We start from the raw sequence: 25,611 nt of genomic DNA, 5'->3' as shown, positions 1-25,611 counted from the left end.
GCTTAAACCTGCAGTTCGACTTTGAAGGTGTTTTTGACTTTGAGGGACTGTTACACTTCACAGTACACATCTGACTAAATACAGTCCAAATGCCTGTATGTGTACTTGAACTACCCGTTATATTGAGGATAGTGAGCCAGTTATACCAGACGACACAAGATGAGACGAGATGAGATAAACATGGGAAATACAATCCTGTTCTCTGAACAATCCAGTCATTCACATTGTAATGTGTACAGAGCAGTGGGCACACCCAGGGGGTTATATGCTTGATCACGGCGCCTCAGTCATGGACAGGGGAGGTTGACCATCCTCTATACTCAACAATCAAACTTGTCGTGTTCATATACTAAATATTGATAAATGCTCCATGAGAACCAGTGAGTTGCCACGGACAATGGCTGAAGAGAAAGGATGGAACGTGAGTAAAAAATATAACAAAAGCAACCTACCATGCTTTTTAAGCGCATTCATCAAATGACATTCATTCTAAGGACGCATTCAAGATGTATTTTTCACAAACATTTTATTCTTTTAGTGAACCCATTGCACATGAAGTGATCTGAACAACAAATTTCACTTATACACAAAATATATGCTGTAAAGTGAGTTACATTTTTATGCTGATTTTGGAAACACATTCCCTCTGCTGAGGATTACTATGTAGATCATGATGTTATGTACATTATTAAAACTAAGATATAAAACAAACTATATCAAGACATCAGTCAATGAAAGAAATGAATGAACACAATGAAATGAAGGCCTTACAATGGAACATTTCAATTTAATGAGTGCGACTGGTCATTTATCAAAGCTCATGTTTGACAAAATGAGTGGTTAAAGATGGCTAAAGGTACAGCTACATGATCAATACCATAGACTGTATAAATACGGACAATGCGTCCCCACTTCCTTGAATTTGCCAAAATGATGCTATTTTTCAGGCAAAATGGGCGCTGCCATCTTGCAACTTTGGAGCCAGAGTCTAATCAGTGCAGCCTGAGAGTGGAGCCGCAATAGAGGGTATGCACGAGGCATCGCAGCAAGCAAAGTCTCCATGGTTACAGCAACCCAGTGGCAAATAGTGACAGCTGAACATGGAGATCAGTAGCATTAGTTTGAATCATAGACTTTAATAGTATCTAAATTGTAAAATTAATTAATAATATGAAGAGCTGTTGTGTGATTGACTGTAGCAACAGATTTGAAAAGCCGTCAGAGATATATTTTTATATCTCCAACTTCCAAAGAAAAGAGAAGTTAATGGATCATTGCATTAGAAACATTAGAAACCTGGTGTTGTGGTACACATTTAGTGTCAGGTAATATTAATTTATGCTGTATTTTTTGATTAAGTCATACCTTTAGTAACTTAAGTTATGTTCTGGAGGGCTGTCATATAAGTTTGTGGATGGTGTTTTTGTGTAGTTACAGCCGACAGTAACTATTTCAGTTCCAACAATAAATAACAAAAGGAGTATTTGCGATCACTCCCTGGTCATCCTTTTAACGTCCAGTCGGATGCTACAGTGTTGTATGGTTAACGTTACTTCTCAGCAAAGCTCTTGGCATCTTTTATTTAGCTACATTTATAACTGAAATGATCTGAAAGTAACTAAAAGTGAGGCTAATCCACTTTTCCAAATCCATAGTAGTTCTTACGGATCATTTGATTTGACAATCCACAGGTTCTCTCCTCTGCAATCCATACTACAGTCAATGATCAATACCAGCGCTGACAGCAGCTCTCTTTGATTTTTGTTTTATTGTGATCAGAATATTGGCAATTCAACATGCACCAGCATTATATTAACTATCTAAAATGTTTGACACCATCCCGTTTCGATGTGATCAGATTCAGTTAGTTTCCCAAACTCTGCTCCTGATAAAATGGTGTCTCTAGGACAGCACTCTTTTCCCCTGATGTTAGCAGACCTTTGTTCAGACAATCGTGGATCTTCTCCCATGAGTCCATCTCGGAACTCCAAAGTGCAGCTCTGGCTCTGATAAACTGTGAGACTTTGGCCTCGCTGCCTTTGGCCAGACCGATGCCGTCTTTACATATGAAGAATATATCCATGCCAAGGAAGAGAGCATTCAGAGCAATGAAACCAGCTCTGGCTGGCCTGGCGAGGGCAAGTGGCCCTTTGACTGCAGCCTGACCAATATCTGGGATATCTGCGGCAACCCTGGGCACATTACACAAGGCCTTTGCTTCCTGAGCCACCACTTTACCAGCACCGAAAATGAGTTCTTCACATTTTAACAGCTTAACAGCAGAGGCAGCATCAACAATGGAATCAACACCCTTTCCAATGCAACCAGCCTTACTTGCTTCTAGTCTTGAGATTGTTTGCTTGGTCACCTCCTCCACACAATCTTGGAGACGCTGCATATCTTCCATGAAGGTCTGAAAGACTGCACTGGCTTTCTTTTGTTGTGTAGTATTAACTCCAACCTCTGTTGCAGTGGTGACTAAACTGTTGACTCCACTGGTGATTCCCAGCCCTACACCAGTCATTGTCAAAGCTAAAGACACTCCTGCTGTGAAAGGAATTAATGCCAAACCAACAATGGACAGCACACCTCCAACTGCCCCCACTGAGCTACCTGCCACACTGGAGATCTTTGCCCCCTTATTCATCCTATCTAGCTGAACAGCTGTCTCCTCCAGCTCGTTCAGAAACTGCAGCATCCTGGGCTGTAGCTCGTTAAACTCATTGATAAAGACAGATCTCGATTTCTCTGGGAACAAGAAGACCATTTGAAAGTTCTGGTCCTTCCTGAGAAAAGAAAAGAGTGATTACAGTTCATTCCAAAAGAGACAAGAATGTTGGCATGAATTTCATCAGGTGGCTGTTGAGATACACTACACCAGTGCTGCCCAATTCCGGTCGTCGGGGGCCACTGCCCTGCATGTTTTCGATGTTTCCCTCCTCCAACACACCTGATTCAAATGATCAGCTCGTCATGAAGCTTTGCAGTGGCCTGATAAGGAGCCATTCATTAGAATCAGGTGTGTTGCAGGAGGGAAACATCGAAAACATGCAAGGCAGTGGCCCCCGAGGACCGGAATTGGACAGCACTGCACTGAACTATGTCATATCATGGTGGCAGTAGAGGTGGTAGGAAGAGCTGTGGAATAGAGGTTAGAAAAGCAGCTTTAGGACAGAATGTTTGCATCCCCTGGCTGAGATGCCCTGAGCAAGCATCCAAACTGCCTCCTGGGCTCTGCAGTATGTAGACCATTTTTGGGCCAAACATATACTGTGTTAAAACTCACCTGATTTCATTAAGCTGAGTGATGTGATCAAGCATCATTCGTGAGTCGTGTTCAGACAAATCTACATCGAGGTCTACCACAGTTTCTGAGGTCGTCTTCAGGCAAAAGTCACTAAAGCAGCTGTGAAAACTTTAGTTATAATTTATTTTCTACAGAGTAAGGTGTTTACTGTGCAAAATGATTTTAGTATCTAAAAGTCAATTTACCTTTTCTCCAACTTCTCACAGATTATGGTGGTGGTCTGTATGTATCTGTCCAGTTGATATGCCAGCACGTCAACATTCTGAAGTTTGGGAGTGAAGAAGACTTTTGCATCTCTTTTAAAGTCCAGGAGGAGAGGGCAGACTAGTCGTGCAGCAGTGATGACAACCTGAACAAGATCAAGGCTGATCTCTTTGGGGAGGCGTAACACCTGGTTCTCCGTGAACACGTGCAGTGAGGTGACAGCCAGCTTCTCCACTGCATCCAGGAAGCAGTCGAGCTTCTCCAGACCTTCCAGAGTGTCCTTCAACATTTCATCCAGCTCATTTTCCAGCTCTGCACGCCTGCGGTCTGCAGTCACCTGTGTGAACTTGTTCTTCAAATATTCTTTTAAAGCTTTACCTTTGGATTCTGACTGGGAAACATGACTGATGTTGAGGCTGACTTTATCAACCCTGTCTCTGATGTCCCTCATCATGTTTAACTCTGTCCCCCTCCTGAGCATCCATTTGGAGGACCCTTTACAGAATCCTCTCACTGTATGGATGTAGGTGAGAGTATCTTTGGTGTAGTGGCACAAAGCCTCTTGGAGTTCCTTTCTGTAAGAGAGATTTCCAAAGAAGTACAATAAACAGACAGTAAATACTTATTCTTGGTGGAAAGTTACAGAGAAACATGTTTTTGAAAACAAAGTGTTTCACTTGACTTCACATTTGGGATGCACAGTTCTGCAGGACAGTCCTCACAATAAATGTTCTTTTTTAAAGGCCACATTTGAATCCCTCAGAGACACAGCTCAGATTAAAAGCATAAATTAAAACAGACAGATATTCACAGATACATTTGTAAACAAATAAAGCTTACAATGAAATAAACTAATTTAATTGACAATTAAATGGAGGAAGAAAATACAAAAACAGGGATTTACAACAACAACACAGAACCAAATTACAAGAGAAATAATAATAAAAATTACTAGTATTGATTCATTTCTTTATTCTATGTTGATATTCCATGTTTCGAACGAATCACTAACTGATCTGTTCGCATACTGGTGGTACACTTGGTGAACTAATCAGTCAGTGCGTTTACATGCACGTGAAAAAAAATGAATTATTGCCTTAATCGGACTATAAGAGGAGAATTTAAGAGCATGTAAACACGTTACTCCGATTAAAATCAGAGTTCTCATGATCTGATTGAGACACAGAGATAATACGATTGGAATCGGAGTTTTCAATCGGATAATGCGTGTGCGCATGCTCCACAACCACTGCGTTGGCGTGTGACCTGGGAACAAAAACGTCCAAGAAAGCCAGTTGTAGAAGAAGAAGAGAAACAGAGCCGCTAGAAGAACTGTCTGAGGGAGAACGTGGATCTCACCTGCACCAGAGGTAGCGCGAACGTTACGTACGAGACCAAAAAATGTAGTGTTATCTATCTGGTTGTTGTTTGAAATGCCGGTCCGCTGCACGAGCGACTCTTGTTTATTATATCACGTAATAGGTCAACCGGAAATCGGGCCATATTAACGTGGTATTATCCCGCTGAAAAGACACGTATCGCCACCTGACGTGGAAGAGGAGAACAGTTATTTGATTTTCTTGCGCTGCATGTAGACTGGGACAAGGACTTTAGCCAGAAAGTCGAATTTTAAGCATAGCTCGATTAAGCAAGTGATCCGTTCGCGAACTGACTCGAGTCAGTGACACAACGCGAATCAGTAGATCAGTAGCATTAACTTACTGGATCACTCTCCACAATCACTGACTATATTCCTCCCTTTGCTGCAGTATAGGCTTAAGACCCAACACTAAGAGATGCTTTACAGCCTTTCAAATAAACAAAATATAGCCTTTGTGACTGTCTATGCTTTATTCCACTGAAATTAATACAAAAAAATATGAAAGTGGAAAATAAATAAAAAGCAAAAGGATAAACAAACACTATTGTATATTTTAACATATTAACACATTTTAACAATCAAAAATAAAAATAGGCCTCGTTCAGTTTAGTGCAAAAAAACAAATATATCAATTACAAGAAAATGACATAAAAAGTAAAGATGGAACCTGCATTAAAAATATAAGAGGTCAACATAAACTTAAATAGGCTTAAATATGCAATAAAAAAGAAAATAAATAGCTTAAAAATATAAAACAAATATCGAAATAACTTTCACACCACACACTCGCACCGTCCCCCTGTGCTATCTGCTGGCTAACTGCAGATAGCTGAAGTTTCACAAAGAGTCACAAGTCAGAGAATGCACGTGCGGGCCGCGCTGAGCTCTGTTCAACTACACTGAGAAAAGAACGAATCACTTCATAAAGTGATTCGATACAGTTTGTTCAAAAGATTCATTCTTTCGAACAAATCATTCGTGAACGACCCAACACTAGCTACCAGTCAGCTAATAACTAGCAACCAGCAGGAAGACAGTAGCTAACAAGCCTAGCCAACAGCAGCAGGTAAGAAGTGATGGGCATGCAACTACACTTAAACCAACACCTCTCCCCTCTGCCAAGATTGGAAGTAAAACACTAAAAGACACCTGCTAACTAGCCTAGTGAACAGTACTGGGTAAGAAGGGATAGGACATGCAACTACACTTCAACCAACATCTCTCTCCTCTGACAAAATTGGAAGTAAAACACTAGAAGACACCAGCTAACTGGCCTAGCCACAGCTCTCTCCACTTCAACTTTCCTTTTATCTACACTCTCCCAGTTCACCCACTGTCCTTGCTTAGCCAGTGACACTGCCGTAGTTCATCTATGAAGTTCCTCCAAGGCCATCTTCCTTTTTTCTGCTACTGATGCCTTGCTCCACAGAGGTTTCCCTGCATACAGCCCCAAGCCTCCATGCCCTTACTGTACATGACCTATGATATCCATAAGCCTCAGGGTGGCCTGTGCTTCCGCTACCTTACCATATAAGGAGTGGTCCATTGGTTTGCTGCAGCTTGCTTAAGAGATTAGAGTACACCTCACCCAGTTACACATGGAAAACTACTGAATATTCCCTTTGTCTATGGGTGGAGTCTAGCTAGAACAAGACCACTGTGTATGCTTAGATAGGGGCTTTTTTCTATTCTAAGATGGATAGGCTGAAGTCTCTGCGCTGAATCAATACCAATTCTCTGTATGCCAAATAAATAACCTAAAAGTGAGCATAGATGGACTATCCTTTCCAAAAGGTATGAAGATCCTGGGCTGAAGGAGAGGAAAAAATCCTCCTTCGACACTGGTCTATGCTCGAAATACCTTGAATCATTTCCTGCCTCAATCCTTCGAACTGCGTTTTATCACTAAGACTTGCATCATACCACCTTCCCAGACTCTTCACTGGCTTCTCTAGTATTGTGGGAACCACCTCATCATTTATGATAAATCTCTTATCTACTACCTTTTCTTTAACAACTGAGATACTCCTAGACTTACTCAGCTTCACTTTCGTCCTAGCCCACTGCAAGTTGCTGTTTAACTTATGCCGCAGTCATGTAGTACATGGAGCAGTTGACGTCACAGTCATGATGACTGTCATCCATGTAGGGGGGAGGACAAAGCCCTCCATGCAGCTTTTCTCCATCTACCACCCATTTCAGGCCCTAATAATCGCGTCCATTGTAAAGGCTAGTGGCGAGATTGTACACCCTTCCATAATGTCTACCTCCAGCTGCTGCCATGCTGTAGTGTACTCCGCTGTGGTAAAGCAGAGCTGTATATCTGCAAAATATGCTTTGACTAGACCTTTGATACTGCCTGGGACTCTAAAAAAATCAAAAGCTCCCCATAAAAAACTGTGAGGTACTGAACCAAATGATTTGTACAATGACTTAATATTTAACCAAATTAAAGATCAATTTGTTCCCAGTGGCATTAACACTGTTTATTGATGAAGTAACAGAAGAAACTCTAAGTATGCGCTTCAGCTGCAACTCATGACATGATTAAATGTTAAGTAAAAAAAGGTCCTGTGAAGTTTGTTTTTTGCTAAATGAGAAACAATTTTACACTGTTTAGTCCACATACATTAAAGTTACTAGAGGTCAACAGGGGTCTATCCATTGGACATATTTTGGTGGAAACCAGCCAGTGGGGAAAAGAATGTTTTTTTTTTATCTAATTCAATATGACAGTGATATGATAGTGAGTAGATTCTCATACTGAGGCTTTCATTTTTTTTTTTTTTTTTTTAAATTAATTTTCACAAATTGCAGATTCTACAATGTGATCTGACTAAGCCATGGGTATGATCACACCAACACATTGTAATAGCACATTGCCAGCTACAGTGCCTCTTTATTCTAGATTTACATAAATCCTGTAGACCTTTGCACTTCCAGGTAGATGATAATTCAATTTTAGCAGCTCCGTACTCGGGCTTTGCACATTGAAAGTGAAGTTCAGTCTAATGAATCTAAACTGAATCAGATGATTGTGAGCAGTTGGTTTATTTTTTTATTTAAAGTAGTTTTAAGTCCAAACTGCTCAACTGATAAGTGGTAACTATTTAGTGGGTTGCAGGTGGTACTGTAATGTGCCAATCTAGTGTAGTCTAGTTGCCCTTCTGTTCATTTTCGCATTTTATATGAAGACAATTTCTCATAAAGATCTTACAACAAGTTTTTAATGTCAACATCAATATACAAGTTTTCAGCTGTAACCTGTTGCACCTGAATGATTATGAATATCAAAGTGAATAGTGACACAACTTTCATGAAGAAATCACAAGCCGATAAAAAGAATCCAAATACTTTTCTCACTGCAGAAAGTGATACACATTCAAACTTTACCTTGCTGAAGACATCATGCCCTCCCCTTATGCAGTCTTTAGCTCCTTACTGAGATTTCAACTTTACCTGTATAAACTGAAAACTAACTGGAACTCGACTCGCTTAGAAAAGGAATAACTAAAACCCTGCTTAGCAGAGAACTTGGGTTGCACTTAGGTAGGTTTGGTTTGGTTTCCCTTTCTCTTCATCAGTAGGTTGAGACACACCCATATCTGAAGTTACATGAAGTAACAGGAAGCTTTCAGACTAGGAGGGCATGACTCAAGTCCTTGCTTAGCCAGTGACACTGCCGTAGTTCATCTATGAAGTTCCTCCATGGCCATCTTCCTTTTTTCTGCTACTGATGCCTTGCTCCACAGAGGTTTCCCTGCATACAGCCCCAAGCCTCCATGTCCTTACTGTACATGACCTATGATATCCATAAGCCTGAATGCGGCCTGTGCTTCCTGAACCACATCTCTCGGACTGCACTTCCTCCCCGTTTTATCCATGGGGGCTGTACACCTAACTACTAGATCTTTCGACTGAGTGAGAGTCATCTCCAGTCCAGCCTTAGCACACTTAAACTCCTCTATTAGACCAGTTACTGGGAGCTCCATTATGCCTTTCCCATACAAGGCTGCGTGCTTAAGCAGGGTGGGACACCAAGCCATCTCCTGATGAATTAATCATCCTTTCAAGCTTCTCAACCTTTGACAGAGGAACCTCATACATTGTCAGTGACCACATTAGTCAGGGCAATAATCCAAAGTGCAAACACCATAACTTTCCTGGGTGCCCTGACTGGTGTTGGGTTTTAAAGGGCTTGAGAAGGCTTTGAGCCTGTGTATGTTACTTCCGCTACCTCACCATATAAGGAGTGGTCCATTGGTTTGCTGCAGCTTGCTCAAGTGATTAGGGTACACCTCACCCTGATATCTCACACGTTGGATACCAGTTACACATGGAAAACTACTGAATACTTCCTTTGTCTATGGGTGGAGTCTAGCTAGAACAAGACCACTGTGTATGCTTAGATAGGGGCTTTGTTTTTTTCTAAGATGGATAGGCTGAAGTCTCAGCGCCGAATCAATACCTATTCTCTGTGTGCCAAATAAATAACCTAAAAGTGAGAAATTGTCGCATGTTTTGTGCATAGATGGACTATCCTTTCCAAAAGGTATGAAGATCCTGGGCTGAAGGAGAGGAAAAAATCCTCCTTCGACACCGGTCTATACTCGAAATACCTTGAATCATTTCCTGCCTCAATCCTTCGAACTGCGTTTTATCACTAAGACTTACATCTTACCACCTTCCCAGACTCTTCACTGGCTTCTCTAGTATTGCGGGAACCACCTCATCATTTATGATAAATCTCTTATCTACTACCTTTTCTTTAACAACTGAGATACTCCTAGACTTACTCAGCTTCACTTTCGTCCTAGCCCACTGCAAGTTGCTGTTTAACTTATGCAGCAGTCTGGTAGTACATGGAGCAGTTGACGTCACAGTCATCATGTCATCCATGTAGGGGGGAGGACAAAGCCCTCCATGCAGCTTTTCTCCATCTACCACCCATTTCAGGCCCTAATAATCGCGTCCATTGTAAAGGCTAGTGGCGAGATTGTACACCCTTCCATAATGTCTACCTCCAGCTGCTGCTATGCTGTAGTGTACTCCACTGTGGCAAAGCAGAGCTGTACATCTGCAAAATATGCTTTGACTAGACCTTTGATACTGCCTGGGACTCTAAAAAAAATCAAAAGCTTCCCATAAAAAACTGTGAGGTACTGAACCAAATGATTTGTACAATGACTTAATATTTAACCAAATTAAAAATCTATTTGTTCCCAGTGGCATTAACACTGTTTATTGATGAAGTAACAGAAGAAACTCTCTAATTATGCGCTTCAACTCATGACATGATTAAATGTTAAGTAAAAAAAGGTCCTGTGAAGTTTGGTTTTTGCGAAATGAGAAACAATTTTACACTGTTTAGTCCACATACATTAAAGTTACTAGAGGTCAACAGGGGTCTATCCATTGGACATATTTGGTGGAAACCAGCCAGTTTCTACCTTATTCAATATGACGGTGATATGATAGTGAGTAGATTCTCATACTGAGGCTTTCATTTTTTTATTTATTTATTTATTTTTTTTATTTTCACAAATTGCAGATTCTACAATGTGATCTGACTAAGCCATGAGTATGATCACACCAACACATTGTAATAGCACATTGCCAGCTACAGTGCCTCTTTATTCTAGATTTACATAAATCCTGTAGACCTTTGCACTTCCAGGTAGATGATAATTCAATTTTAGCAGCTCCTTACTTGGACTTTACACATTGACAGTAAAGTTCAGTCTAATCTAAATGAATCTAAACTGAATCAGATGATTTTGAGCAGTTAGTTTATTTTTTTTTTTAAGTAGTTTTAAGTCCAAACTGCTCAACTGATAGTGGTAACTATTTAGTGGGTTGCAGGTGGTACTGTAATGTGCCAATCTAGTGTAGTCTAATTGGCCTTCTGTTCATTTTCGCATTTTATATGAAGACAATTTCTTATAAAGATCTTACAACACGTTTTTAATGTCAACATCAACATACAAGTTTTCAGCTGTAACCTGTTGCACCTGAATGATTATGATTATCAAGGTGAATAGTGACACACCTTTCATGAAGACATCACAAGCTGATAATAAGAACCTAATACTTTTCTCACTGCAGAAAGTGATACACATTCAAACTTTACCTTGCTGAAGACATCATGCCCTTCCCTTATGCAGTCTTTAGGTCCTTACTGAGATTTCAACTTCACCTGTATAAACTGAAAACTGACTGAAACTGGAACTCGCTTAGAAAAGGAATAACTAAAACCCTGCTTAGCAGAGAACTTGGGTGGCACTTAGGTAGGTTTGGTTTGGTTTCCCTTTCTCTTCATCAGTAGGTTGAGACACACCCATATCTGAAGATACATAAGGTAACAGGAAGCTTTTAGACTAGGAGGGCATGACTCAAGTCCTTTATGGCTTAAACCTGTCGCTGTGTTCTTTTGAAACATCACCAATAAATGTTACAGTTCGTAATAAGCTTCTAGCTAAATACAGTCCAAATGCCCGTATGTGTACTACCAATTATATTAAGGATGGATGATGGGGAGGTAATTTAGACTTTGGATAGCCAGGTATCCCAGGACGCATTTAAAGTATGCTGCTGTTCCAAGTTCATATATTGATCCTCCCTGGGGAAATATAATCCTGGTATTTGACCCATCCAATCATTCACTTTGTAGTGTGTACAGTTGGAACAGTGGGCTGCAGCCTCTAAGAGGGCCGCACCCAGGGAGCAATCTGGGGGTTATGTGGTTGCTCAGGGCAACACAGCCATGGATGGGGAAGGATGACCATCCTCTGTACTCACAATTCAAACTTGTCATGTCCAAACTATAAAGTATCAGTACTCATCCCAAGACTTTCACTGTCTCTATGCCACAGACAATGGCTGAAGAGAAAGGATCAAACATGAGTATAAATAAATAATAAAAACAACCTGCCAAGCTTTTTTAAGCGCATTCATCAAATGACATTCATTCCAAGAAGACAAAATTGAGATATATTTTTCACAAACAGTTTATTCTTTCAGTTAGTGATAACAATGTACTTTTAACAAAAGGAAGTGATCTGTACAACGAATTTCACTTGTACACAAAATGAGCCATGAAGTATATATATATATGAATGAACATAGAGAAATGAAGACCTTAGAATGGAACAATTTCAATTTATTGAGTGCGATTGGTTATTTATCAAAGCTCATGGACAATAATTCCCCACTTCCTTGAATTGGCCAAAATGATGCTATTGTCTGGGCGATAGGGACGCTGCCATCTTGCAACGAGAGTCTGATTGGTGCAGTCCGAGAGTGGGGCCATGATATCAATTCAATTCAATTCAATTCAGTTTTATTTATATAGCGCCAATAACAATACAAATCGTCTCAAGACGCTTCACAAAAACCAGCCTGCAACCTCCAGAGCAAGGTCAATGACCTGCCTACTCTTTCTCCAGACTTACTTCAGTTGTCATTTAATTAATACGGTCTGGGGCGGCACTGTGAGGTTCAGGTTCAGTCCAGGTTAGTGTCTTTCTGGGTAAAGTTTGCATGTTCTCCCTGTGTCTGCGTGGGTTTTCTCCGGGTACTCCGGTTTCCTCCCACCTCCAAAGACATGCTCACCCTAAATTGACCCTAGGTGTGAGTGTGAATGGTTGTTTGTCTCTGTGTTAGCCCTGCAATATCCCCGCTGGGATAGGCTCCAGCAACCCCCGCAACCCCAGTGAGGATAAGTGGTAGAAGAAGATGACATGAGATAATATGGTCTTATGGTCTGCTCTACCAGCCCAACTTCCATCCACTAACATGAAGGGGGTGGAGCTTATGACCTTTATTTGGGCAACTGTGGCTCAGTAGGTAGAGCAGGTTGTCCATGAACTGAAGGGTTAGTGGTTCAATGAGCAAGACACTGAACCCCCAGTTGCTCCCAGTGCGTGGCAATGGTGTGTGAATGTGTGTGTGTTTGTGTGAGCGAACGGGTAGATGCGTCTATAACTGTGAAAGCACTTTGAGAACCAATAGAAAAGCACATATATATATATATATATGTATATATATATATATATATATATATATATATATATATATATATATATATATATATATATATATATATATATATATATATATATATATATATAAAAGTAAGACCATTTACCATATTGCTGCCAGTCACAAGGGGGAGCTCTACTTGCTTTGGCTTCACTTTAGAAGAGCTCCTCTGCCATCCATCTTTATATAGTCAATGATCAATACCAGCTGTGACATCAGCTTTCTTTAATTTTTGCTTTGTTGTGATCAGATTCAGTTAGTTTCCCAAACTCTGCTACTGATAAAACGGTGTCTCTAGGACAGCACTTTTTTTCTCTGATGCTGGCAGACCTTTGTTCAGACAATCGTGGATCTTCTCCCATGAGTCCATCTCAGAGCTCCAAAGTGCAGCTCTGGCTCTAATGAATTGTGAGACTTTGGCCTCGCTGCCTTTGGCCAGACTGATGCTGTTTTTACATATGAAGAATATATCCATGCCAAGGAAGAGAGCATTCAGAGCAATGAAACCAGCTCTGGCTGACTTGGAGAGGGCAAGTGGCCCTTTGACTGCAGCCTGACCAATATCTGGGATATCTGCGGCAACCCTGGGCACATTACGTAATACCTTTCCCTCCTGAGCCACCACTTTACCAACAATGGAAATGAGTTCAGAGGCAGAATCAACAATGAAATCAACACCCTTTACAATACTACCAGCCTTAACAGCAATCTTGCCTACTCCCACAGCCACATCTAACTTACTTGCTTCTAGTCTTGAGGTTGTTTGCTTGGTCACCTCCTCCACACAATCTTGGAGACGCTGCACATCTTCCATGAAGCTCTGGAAGGCTTCCTTAGCTTTGTTTTGTTGTTTACGTTTGACTCCAACCTCAGCTGCTGTCGTGACAGCACTGTTGACTGCACTGGTGACACAAAACCCTACACCAGTCATTGTCAAAGCTAAAGACGCTCCTGCCGTTACAGGAATTAACACCGAACCAATAATGGACAGCACACCTCCAAGCATGCCCACTGAGCTGCCTGCCACACTAGAGATCTTTGATCCTTTTTTCATTTTGTCTAGCTGAACAGCAGCTTCCTCCAGCTTCTCTAGAAAGTGCAGCATCCTGGGCTGTTGCTTGTTAAACTCACGGATGAAATCAGAACAAGCCACGTCCTGGAACAAGAAGACTGTACAGAAGTTCTGGTCTTTCCTGTTGAAGAAAAAAATATATATATTTGTACTGGTTTGATTGCTTAAATAATTTTATTTATTTATTAAAATAGATTTTAGCTATTGGAATTATAGATCTTTGCAATGAATCAGGAGTTATGGCTCTTTTCTTTACCAAGAGTCTTTCAAAAGTTTGCTCTTTTCTTTTGGGTGAGGATTGGTTTTTGATTATTGGCCACTGTTAGGTTTAGCTATAAAAATTGATAATAACAATTATTATTATTATTATTATTACTATTGCTATTATTATTATTTTGATGTGTGATGGTAAATTGTTCCTTTTACAGATGGTAAAGTGTTCCTTTTACAGATAAGACCATTTGGGAGAATTTAGTTCTACGCCTTAGTACATTACTGTCACCTTTAGTTTTAACTGGCTATATCATGGTTTGGGTTCAAATAAACAAGGTCAGTAAAGTTATGAAACCGTGATAGTCAAAACCATCAAGTCCAGTGTTTTGTAGACCCATCCATCCACCCTGTTACTTTTAAATCTTACAACAGAATAAATTCAGCACAACAATGACACAGTCAGTGTGTTTACATGCAGAGCTTAATCGAGCTATGCTCAAAATTCATCTTTCTGACTGCAGTCCTTGTCCCAGTTTACATGCAACGGAGAAAATCGAATAACTCATGCAAACATGTCCTCCGATATGTGTCTTTTCAGCGGGTTAATACCTCATTAATATGGCCCATTTTCCAGTTGACCAACTACGTCATATAATAAACAAGAGTCCTAGACCGGCATTTCGAACAACAACCAGATGGATGATAATAGTACATTTTTGAAATCTCGTACGTAATGTGCGCACTACTTCTGGTGCAGATAGCGTCAGACAGTTCATCTACCGGCTCTGTTGACCTTCTTCTGCGACTGACTTTCTTGGATGTTTTTGTTCCGGGGTCACATGCCAATGCAGCGGTTGTGGAGCATGCACACACGCATTATCCGATTAAAAAGTCCGGTTCAGCGTGTACATGCCGGAGAAAATCGAATTCCAATGGCATTATCTGGGTGTCTTAATCGGCTAATGAGAACTCTGATTTTAATTGGAGTGACGTGTTTATATGCACTTAAGTTCTCCTGTTATAGTCCGATTAAGGCAATAATTTGTTTATTTCACGTGCATGTAAACGCACTGACTGTGTGAATTAAAGTAAAAAAATAAAATAGGCTGAGGGGCAGAATAGAAATACATTAAATACAAATATGTGCAAAAAAGAAAACTTACCTGATTTCATGAAGATGGTTAATGTGATGGAGCATCCTCTGCATCTCATCTTCAGGTAATTCCACATTCACATCTATCACAGGTTTCTCAGTCAGCTTCGGGCAAAAGTCACTCAAACAGCTGTGGAAGACACAATTCTGGGAGATGTTCCTGTTTCTTTTTTGCAACATTAGATTAAAGAGCAGAATGTGTGGTTAACGAACAGTTTACCTTTTCTCCAACTTCTCACACATCTTCTTGGTGGTTTTCATGTATCTGTCCAGTTGATATTTCAACACATCCACATTCTGAAGTTTGGGAGAGAAGAAGACTCTTGCATCTCTTTTAAAGTCCAGGAGGAGAGGGCAGACTAGTCGTGCAGCAGTGATGACAACCCGAACAAGATCAAAGCTGATCTCTTTGGGGAGGCGTAACACCTGGTTCTCCGTGAACACGTGCAGTGAGGTGACAGCCAGCTTCTCCACTGCATCCAGGAAGCAGTCGAGCTTCTCCAGACCTTCCAGAGTGTCCTTCAACACTTCATCCAGCTCATTTTCCAGCTCTGCACGCCTGCGGTCTGCAGTCACCTGTGTGAACTTGTTCTCTAAATATTCTTTTAAAGCTTTACCTTTGGATTCTGACTGGGAAACATGACTGATGGTGAGGCTGACTTTATCAACCCTGTCTTTGATGTCCCTCATCATGTCTAACTCTGTGTCCCTCCTGTCCATCCATTTGGAGAAGCCTTCACAGAATCCTCTCACTGTATGGATGTAGGTGAGAGTATCTGTGGTGTAGTGGCACAAAGCCTCATGGAGTTCCTTTCTGCAAGAGATATTTCCAAACAAATGAGAAACATTAAAAGCAGTGATGTTTTTGAAAACAAAGTGCTTAACTTGACTTCACATTTGGAGTGCACAGCTCTGCAGGACAGTCCTCACATTGGATGTTTCTTTTTTTAAAGGGCACATTTGAATCCCTCAGAGAGTTCAGATTAAATGCATATGTTAAAACAGACTGATTTTTAAAGATACATTTGTAAACAAATAAAGCTTACAGTGAATCAAACTTATTAAACGGACAATTAAGTTAGGGAAAATAAGAACGGGGAATTAAAACAACAATACAGATCCAAATTACAAGAGAAATAAACATTTTTGGGTATTTTTTTTTTTTACCAATTATTTAATTCCTACATTTATTTTTAATTATAATTATTATTGTTGAGTTAATTGCGCATTGATTTATTTTCTGTTGATTATTGCAGTTTGTGTCCTCCATGTTTGGTTTAAATACAAAAACTTAATTTATATGGTCTGGCCAGCAGATGTCGCCAACGCACAATGTTATCTTAAAGCGTATTTTTTTGTCATCCAAAGGCAATGTTTTACATACTGTTTTAACACATTTTTGCAGTATTATAGGACATATTGTAAAATAAGATTTTTTTTTTTTTACAAAGATGGTACAATTATTTTATATTTATATATTTATATTTAACCATATTAAAGATCAATTTGTTGCCAGAGGCATTATGTTACCATTGTTTATTGATGAGGTGACAGAGCTTCAGTTCCAACTCATGACATACACTGTTTAGGCCATATACAGTAAAATTACTGTATTACCTCATTCAACACAGTGGCTACCTGTCAGTCAGTGATAGATTTTCATATTGAGGCTTCCTTTTTTTCCGGCAAAGTGCAGATTCTGCAGTGTGATCTGACTGAGCCATGAGTATGACCACACTAAAACATTGTAATAGCACATTGCCAGCTACAGTGTCTCTTCATTTTGGATTTGCATAAGTCCTGTAAAGCTTTGCACTTTCGGGTAGATGATAATTATATTTCAGCAGCTCTGTACTGTACATTGACAGTAAAGCTGAATCTAATCTTAATGAATCTAAAATGAATAAGATGATTGTGAGTAGTTGGTTTATTTTTTATTTAAAGTAGTTTTAAGTCCAAACTGCTCAACTGATAAGTGGTAACTATTGAGTGGGTTGCAGGGTACTGTAATGTTCCAATCTAGTGTAGTCTAGTTGCCCTCCTGTTGATTTTCACATTGAACAAGTTCGACACCCTCCCTGAGAGGACCACTGGCAGGTGCACCACTACTGGAAATAAATGTCAACGAATGCCAGACAACATTTTTATCAAGACAATTTCTTAATAAAAAAATATTGTAACATACTTTTAAAGTCAACTTCAATTTACAAGTTTGCAGCTGTAATTACACCTCATACGCTGTTAATAAGAACCTAATACTTCTCTCATTGCAGAAAGTGATACACATTGAAACTTTACCTTGCTGGAGACATCATGCCCTCCCCTTGTGCAGTCTTTAGCCCCTAATTGAGGTTTCAACTTCACCTGTATTAATAAAATAAAAATGAAAATTGATTGGAACGCAGCTCGCTTAGAAAGAAATAACTAAACTTCTGCTGAGTGGAGAACTTGGGTAGCACTCAGGTAGGCTTTGTTTCGCTTTCTCCTCATCAGTAGGTTGAGACATGCCCATTTCTGAAGTTAACTAGTTCACGGAAAGCCATTGTTTGCAAAACTGGCACAGTTGGAAAAGTCCTGTGTACAGTGTTCACTGGCATTTACAGCTATTAGTGATAACCAGACATTTTTGTTGTTATGTTCATATTCATTAATACACAGGATGAGATGTTACAATCCCTTGTGCCATGATCTAAGGCAAAACTCCCTTAGAAGCCAGGTCCAACTGGACAACCAACCAGCAGACCAGTGGTCAGCTACTGACTATGTCAGTAATTAGATACAATTAGCCTAGCTAATGGTTTGTTGTTATGAACTGTATATATTTGTGTTGTTCTTGTGACCACCTTAAACCAGCAAGTGGCTAATCCTTGTTCTGGATAATAGAAAGTCACACACTTAAGTGATTAGAATTGAAAATTGTGAGATCCTGTGGATCATTCACATTCTATATATCACTTGAGACAATACACAATGTGTTGAACATTAGCAGTTGTTTTTCTAAAAAATCAGTTCAAACCCACAGAGATCACACTGATACCACACCCGATTACACCTGCATGATGAAGCACACATAACAGGAAGCCTCCAGACTAGGAGGCCACGTCGCTGCTTTGTTCATCACATGCTTCCTGTGTTTCTTTTTCATTTACCACTTCCTTTGTAGCTTAAATCTACAGGGTGTTTGAGGGTGTTTTTAACTTTCATTGTGTTCTTTTGAAACATTGTTTATAACTGTTACAGTTAAAAGTACGCATCTGGCTAAATACAGTTCAAATGCCTGTATGTGTACTTGAACTACCTGTTATAATGAGGATGGATGGTCAGGAGGTAATTTAGGCACTGGACCGCCAGGTATCCCAGGATGTGTTCCTGTCTTTCTGTTTTTGTTTTTCATTCACCATTTCCTTTGTTCAACTATGGGTATTTTTTTTTTCGACTTTTAGGGTCTTTGTATTTGTGTTCTTTGAAACATCACCAATAACTGTTACAGTTCAAAATATGCATTTAGCTAAATACAGTCCAAATGGCCGTATGCCAGACTCCCCTCTGACAGGTGGCTGCAGTCCAAAGCCAGGGCTCCTCATGAACACATGAAACGCACCACCATGCCTTTTGTTGTATTGTACAGTGAATATATTTTTCTATATTTTGTATATTTTTTGTGTATGTCTACGTTTAATTTCATCTTATCTTGTTCTATATTTTCATGTAACAAACACCAAGACACAAATATACTTGTCAAAAAGGTCTTTTCTGATTCTGATTCTGATGTGTACTTGAACTATCTGTTACACTGAGGATGGATGATCGGAAGGAAATCTAGACGTGAGACAGCCAGGATGCATTTAAAGTGTGCTGCTGTTCCAAATCCAGAATAATTATAATTATGCTGTATTGATCCCACATGAGAAATACAATCCTGCTATTTGACCCATCCCTTTGTTCACACAGTAGTGTGTACAGTTGGAGTAGTGGGCTGCAGCCTCCAAGGGAGCTATGCCCGGGGAGCAATCTGGGGGTTATGTGGTTGCTTAGGGCACCCCTGCCATGGACGGGGGAGGATGACAGTCCTCTGTACTCACAAAACAAACTTGTCATGTCCAAACTACAAAGCATACCACTCTGAAGTTCGTATACTTGGTATTGATAAATGCTTCATGTACTGATCTCATCCGAAGACTTTAAAACCCACAAACCTCAGAAGGGGAACCAGTGAATTAAACTCTCAAAGGACGTCACCATCAGAACCCTGGACATTTAAAGTAATTCATTCAACTTCATGGTGCCTCTATGCCACAGACAATTGCTGAAAAGAAAGGATGGAATGTGAGTAAAAATAAATAATAAAAACAACCTGCCATGCTTTTTTTTTTAAAGCGCATTCATCAAATGACATTCATTCTAAGAAGACAAAACGAGATGTATTTTTCACAAACACTTTATTCTTTCAATTAGTGACAACAATGTACTTTTAACAAAATGAAGTGATCTGTACAACGAAATTCACTTATACACAAAAAGAGCCAAAAAGTCGCTGTGATGTACATTATTAAAACTAAAATAAAAAATATATATATATGAAAGAAATGAATAAACATAAGGAAATGAAGAACTTACAATGGAACAATTTCAATTTAATGAGTGCAACTGGTCATTTATCAAAGCTCATGTTTATTTGACAAAATGAGTAGTTAAAGATGGCTAAAGGCACAGCTGCATGATCAATACCATAAGCTGTATAAATATGGACAGTGGACGCATTGTCCATATTTATACCACTTCCTTGAATTGACCGAAATGAGGCTATTTTTCAGGTGCTATGGGCCCTCCTCTTGCAATTTTGGAGTCAGAGTACAGTCTGACAGTGGAGTCATGATATCAATGACCCACCTACTCTTCCTCCAGGCTTACTTTCATTTTCATTTAATTAATATGGTCTGCTCTACCGCCACCAGTTATATATAAATGTTCCTATAGCATCAAATAACTAAATAAAACGAAAATTCTCAGAAAAATGACACTTGAACATGTATCAGCATTATATTAACTATCTGACTCCATCCTTGAAGAATATTAGTTTGGCCCAACTTCCATCCACTAACATGAAAGGGGTGGAGCATATGACCTATACTGTTGTCAGTCACCAGGGGGAGCTCTACTTGCTTTGACTTCACTTTAGAAGAGCTCCTCTGCCATCCATCTTTATATAGTCAATGATCAATACCAGCTGTGACATCAGCTTTCTTTAATTTTTGCTTCGTTGTGATCAGATATAGTTAGTCTCCCAAACTCTGCTCCTGATAAAATCGTGTCTCTAGGACAGCACTCTTTTTCCCTGATGTTAGCAGACCTTTGTTCAGACAATCGTGGATCTTCTCCCATGAGTCCATCTCAGAGCTCCAAAGTGCAGCTCTGGCTCTGATAAACTGTGAGACTTCAGCCTCGCTGCCTTTGGCCAGACCGATGCTGTCTTTACATATGAAGAATATATCCATGCCAAGGAAGAGAGCATTCAGAGCAATGAAACCAGCTCTGGCTGACCTGGTGAGGGCAAGTGGCCCTTTGACTGCAGCCTGACCAATATCTGGGATATCTGCGGCAACCCTGGGCACATTACGTAAGGCCTTTCCCTCCTGAGCCACCACTTTACCAGCACTGGAAATGAGTTCTTCACTTTTTAACAGCTTAACAGCGGAGGCAGCATCAACAATGGAATCAATACCTTTTCCAATACTACCAACCTTAACAGCAATCCTGCCTACTCCCACAGCCACATCTACCATATTTGCTTCTAGTCTTGAGATTGTTTGCTTGGTCACCTCCTCCACACAATCTTGGAGACGCTGCACATCTTCCATGAAGCTCTCAAAGACTGCACTGGCTTTCTTTTGTTGTGTAGCATTAACTCCAACCTCTGTTGCAGTGGTGACTAAACTGTTGACTCCACTGGTGATTCCCAGCCCTACGCCAGTCATTGTCAAAGCTAAAGACACTCCTGCTGTGAAAGGAATTAATGCCAAACCAACAATGGACAGCACACCTCCAACTGCCCCCACTGAGCTACCTGCCACACTGGAGATCTTTGCCCCCTTATTCATCCTATCTAGCTGAACAGCTGTCTCCTCCAGCTCGTTCAGAAATTGCAGCATCCTGGGCTGCCGCTTGTTGAACTCATTGATGAAGACAGAACACATTTCCTCTTGGAACAAGAAGACCATTCGAAAGTTCTGGTCCTCCCTGACAGAAGAAAAAAGTGATTATAATTAATTTCGTAAGAGACAAGTGTGTTGGCATGAAATTCATCTGGTGGTTGTTGAGATACACTAAACCAGGGATCTTCAACATTTTTCAGGTCAAGGACCAAACTGATGAAGAGATTAAGTTGGGACCCCCTACCTACTATATGTGTTCTATATTAAACTCTGCCTAGTGCTATTTACAAATATATATTATTATTATCATTTTGCATTCAATATTAAGCTATTCAAACATTGCACAAGTCCAAATATTCATTTATTTTATTTCAAACATGTGTATGGGCAGCAATGCAACTGCCATAAACATAAACATACCTCATATAAACATACATAGATACATGGGACTTCGCCTGGGGACTGAATAAGCTCTCTTTAAATTTGTGGGAGAAGATTAAAGATATATATATATATAAATGTCTAATCAACCAAAGATTTTGCAAGATTAAGTAGGGACCTCCTACCTACTGTATGTGTTCTATAGTAATCTCAGACTAGTGCTATTTATAAATATGCATTATTATTATCATGTTGAATTCAATATTAAGCTATCCCTTATGCTTTTACTAAAATATGTTGGATTCATGTTAATGTGTATTTAACAGATTTTAAATTTATGGGAGAAGATTAAAAAAATACATAAAAATGTCTAATCCAGCAATTACTTTGTGACCCCCTGCAGTACCTCTGCAGAGCCCCTAGGGGTCACAGAACCCCTGTTGAACACCTATGATCTACACCAGGGGTGTCAAACTCATGTTAGTTCAGGGGCAATATGATCTCAGGGGGGCCAGACCTTGAAATAATGACAACTTCAAATGTTTCCTTTTGTTTTAGCACAAACAAGTACATCATGAAAGTGTTTACGTTTAATGAATTGCTCCATTACAAAATCTTTTCTAAAAAAACAGATGTTTCTTGAGAAAAAGAAGTGCAATTTCTGTACGTCTCAATGTTGTGGTATGTCCACAGCTCTTGCTAAACTTGTGTGAAACCTTGAAAAAGTGGTTACTTTTCTTGGAAAATTTGCAGTTAATGTCTTCGATGCCATTTTTGCACTTTGCAAATTCATCCCACAGGCCAGATCAGACCCTCTGGCGGGCCGCTTTTGGCCCGCGGGCCTTCTGTTTGACACCGGTGCTCTACACTATACATGTTATATCATGGTGGCAGTAGAGGTGGCAGGAGGAGCAGTAGAGGCAGCTTTAGGACAGAATGTTTGCATCCCCTGGCTGAGATGCCCTGAGTAAGCATCCAAACTGCCTCCGGGGCTCTGCAGTATGTAGACCATTTTTGGGCCAAACATATACTATGTTAAAACTCACCTGATTTCATTAAGCTGAGTGATGTGATCAAGCATCGTTCGTGAGTCGTGTTCAGACAAATCTACATCGAGGTCTACCACAGTTTCTGAGGTCGTCTTCAGGCAAAAGTCACTAAAGCAGCTGTGAAAAACTTTAGTTATAATTTATTTTCTACAGAGTAAGATGTTTACTGTGCAAAATGACTTTAGTATCTAAAAGTCAATTTACCTTTTCTCCAACTTCTCACAGATTATGGTGGTGGTCTGTATGTATCTGTCCAGTTGATATGCCAGCACGTCAACATTCTGAAGTTTGGGAGTGAAGAAGACGTTTGCATCTCTTTTAAAGTCCAGGAGAAGAGGGCAGACTAGTCGTGCAGCATTGATGACAACCTGAACAAGATCAATGCTGATCTCTTTGGGGAGGCGTAACACCTGGTTCTCCGTGAACACGTGCAGTGAGGTAACAGCCAGCTTCTCCACTGCATCCAGGAAGCAGTCGAGCTTCTCCAGACCTTCCAGAGTGTCCTTCAACACTTCATCCAGCTCCTTTTCCAGCTCGGCACGCCTGCGGTCTGCAGTCACCTGTGTGAACTTGTTCTCCAAATATTCTTTTAAGGCTGTACCTTTGGATTCTGACTCTGTAACATGACTGATGGTGAGGCTGATTTTATCAACCCTGTCTTTGATGTCCGTCATCATGTCTAACTCTGTCCCCCTCCTGAGCATCCATTTGGAGGACCCTTCACAGAATCCTCTCACTGTATGGATGTAGGTGAGAGTATCTGTGGTGTAGTGGCACAAAGCCTCTTGGAGTTCCTTTCTGAGAAATCTGAGAGATTTCCAAACAATACAATAAACAGACAATAAATACTTGTTCTTGGTGGAAAGTTACAGAGAAACATGTTTTTGAAAACAAAGTGCTTCACTTGACTTCACATTTGGGATGCACAGCTCTGCAGGACAGTCCTCATAATAAATGTCCTCCACGTTTGGTGTAAAAACAAATAATGCATTTATATGGTCTGGCCAGCAGGTGTCGCCAACTTACAACGTTATCTTATCTGAAGTTTGCTTTTTGTAAAATGATTAATAATTTTCACTGTTTAGTTCACATACAGTAAAGTTACTAGAGGTCATCAAAGATTTACCCATTGGAGATATTTGGTGGAAACCAGCCAGCGGGGAAAAGAAAATGTTTTGGGTTTTTTTCTACCTAATTCAATATGACAGTAATATGAGGTTCTTTCTTTTTGTATTTTTTATTTTTTTGTATACAATGTGATCTAACTGAGCCTTGAGTATGATCACACTAAAACATAGTAATAGCCTCTTTAGATTTGCATAGATCCTGTGAACTTTTGCCCTTCCAGTCAGATAATTATATTTCAGCAGCCCTGTAATCGTACTCTGCTCTTATTGTGAGTAGTCACTTTATCTTTATTTGAATTAGTTTTAAGTCCCAAATTGCTCAACTGATAAGTGGCAACTATTAAGTGGGCTGCAGGTGGTAGTACAATGTGCCAATCTAGTCTAGTTTAGTTGCCCTCCTGTTGATTTTCCCGTTGAACAGGTTAGACATCATAGGCCCATTGTCTGACACTGCCAGCTCTGTCCTCCCTGAGAGTTTTGGCAAAATAAATGTGAGAACTGGGATCATCCCTATGTTTCCCGGGTCCTATGTTCCCTGCTTTGTATGTGACCGGGGAACATAGGACCCTTTTTAAAAAAAAAAAAAAAAAAAAAAAGGGTTAGGGTTAGGAACCCGGGGAACACAGGTATGCTCCCGTGAGAATTTGCGTCCAGTCTAACATTTTTATGAAGAGAATTTCTTATAGATATATATATATATATATATAAATATTATAACATGCTTTTAAAGCAAACTCCAATTTACAAGTTTGCAGCTGTAACTACACCTCACTGGCTGTGAAGTGAGACTAGTTATACATCTTGCACAAAGACATCATAGGCAACGAATAAGAACGTATTACTTCTCTTATTGCAGAAAGTGATACACATTGAAACTTTACCTTGTTGGAGACATCATGCCCTCCACTCGTGCAGTCTTAAACTCCTTATTGAGGTTTCAACTTCACCTGTATAAACTGAAAACTGATTGGAAACCGACTCGCTTAAAATAACTAAAACCCCACCTAGAGAGCTTGGGTGGAACACACGTAGCTTTAGTTTCGTTTCCTTTTGTCCTCCTCAGTAGGTTGAGACATGCCCACTTTCGAAGTTAACCAGTTCAAGGCCAGATATTGTTTACAGAGCTGGCAAAGTGGGAAAAGTCCCGGCTGGGTGGTAAATGGCTTCACAGCTATTCAGAACGGATTTCCTGGTGTTGCCTTCAAGTGCTGTAGGAAATACGCACGTCCAAACACATTTTCTTTTGTCAAACGTTTTATTTATTTTAGATGCAGGATTGATTGAACACTGGAATAAAACTATAAAGGCCAAAGGTGGACGTGTTTTGTTTTCTGAAAATGTAATTTAAAAAAAAATAAAAAATGCTGTTTTCTCAAATCACAGCAGTTCACCACTGCCCTGTTACAAATTTTGTTTGTTCGCTTACCATTTTATCAGTGTTATTCTTTACAAGCATACTGCTTTAAACTTCTGACCCAACTAAATATTGGTAAGTAAGATTTGAAAAGAAAAGGGGGATGAGGAGGAGGATG

The 25,611-nt window shown here is 40.0% G+C and overlaps 2 protein-coding genes across 4 annotated transcripts; both read right to left on the bottom strand.

Moving 5' to 3' along the window:
- Positions 1 to 1,266: 1,266 nt before the first annotated feature.
- On the bottom strand, positions 1,267 to 17,826 carry LOC124998334. Of its 2 annotated transcripts, none has more exons than XM_047572638.1 (4): positions 17,669 to 17,826; positions 3,493 to 4,086; positions 3,287 to 3,406; positions 1,267 to 2,786 (listed from the first exon to the last, which is right to left on the bottom strand). In XM_047572638.1, the coding sequence occupies exons 1-4, from the start codon at positions 17,683 to 17,685 to the stop codon at positions 1,865 to 1,867; spliced, it is 1,653 nt and encodes a 550-aa protein (XP_047428594.1). In that variant the 5' UTR covers positions 17,686 to 17,826; the 3' UTR covers positions 1,267 to 1,864. The 2 variants fall into 2 exon arrangements, with proteins under 2 accessions (XP_047428594.1, XP_047428595.1); XM_047572639.1 differs by lacking the exons at positions 1,267 to 2,786; positions 3,287 to 3,406; positions 3,493 to 4,086 and adding exons at positions 13,062 to 14,125; positions 15,381 to 15,500; positions 15,591 to 16,184.
- Positions 17,827 to 19,792: 1,966 nt separating this feature from the next.
- On the bottom strand, positions 19,793 to 25,234 carry apol (apolipoprotein L). 2 transcript variants are annotated; one of them, XM_047572635.1, is made up of 4 exons: positions 24,961 to 25,234; positions 23,157 to 23,759; positions 22,950 to 23,069; positions 19,793 to 21,607 (listed from the first exon to the last, which is right to left on the bottom strand). In XM_047572635.1, the coding sequence occupies exons 1-4, from the start codon at positions 24,975 to 24,977 to the stop codon at positions 20,647 to 20,649; spliced, it is 1,701 nt and encodes a 566-aa protein (XP_047428591.1). In that variant the 5' UTR covers positions 24,978 to 25,234; the 3' UTR covers positions 19,793 to 20,646. The 2 variants fall into 2 exon arrangements, with proteins under 2 accessions (XP_047428591.1, XP_047428592.1); XM_047572636.1 differs by having other exon boundaries at positions 23,157 to 23,750.
- Between the last annotated feature and the right edge of the window lie 377 nt (positions 25,235 to 25,611).

The sequence above is a fragment of the Mugil cephalus genome, chromosome 20 (genome assembly GCF_022458985.1).
Source record: "Mugil cephalus isolate CIBA_MC_2020 chromosome 20, CIBA_Mcephalus_1.1, whole genome shotgun sequence".
Classification (NCBI taxonomy): Eukaryota; Metazoa; Chordata; class Actinopteri; order Mugiliformes; family Mugilidae; genus Mugil; species Mugil cephalus.
The sequence above is the reverse complement of the archived record's forward strand: the minus strand, read 5'-3'. Positions and strand labels throughout refer to the sequence as shown.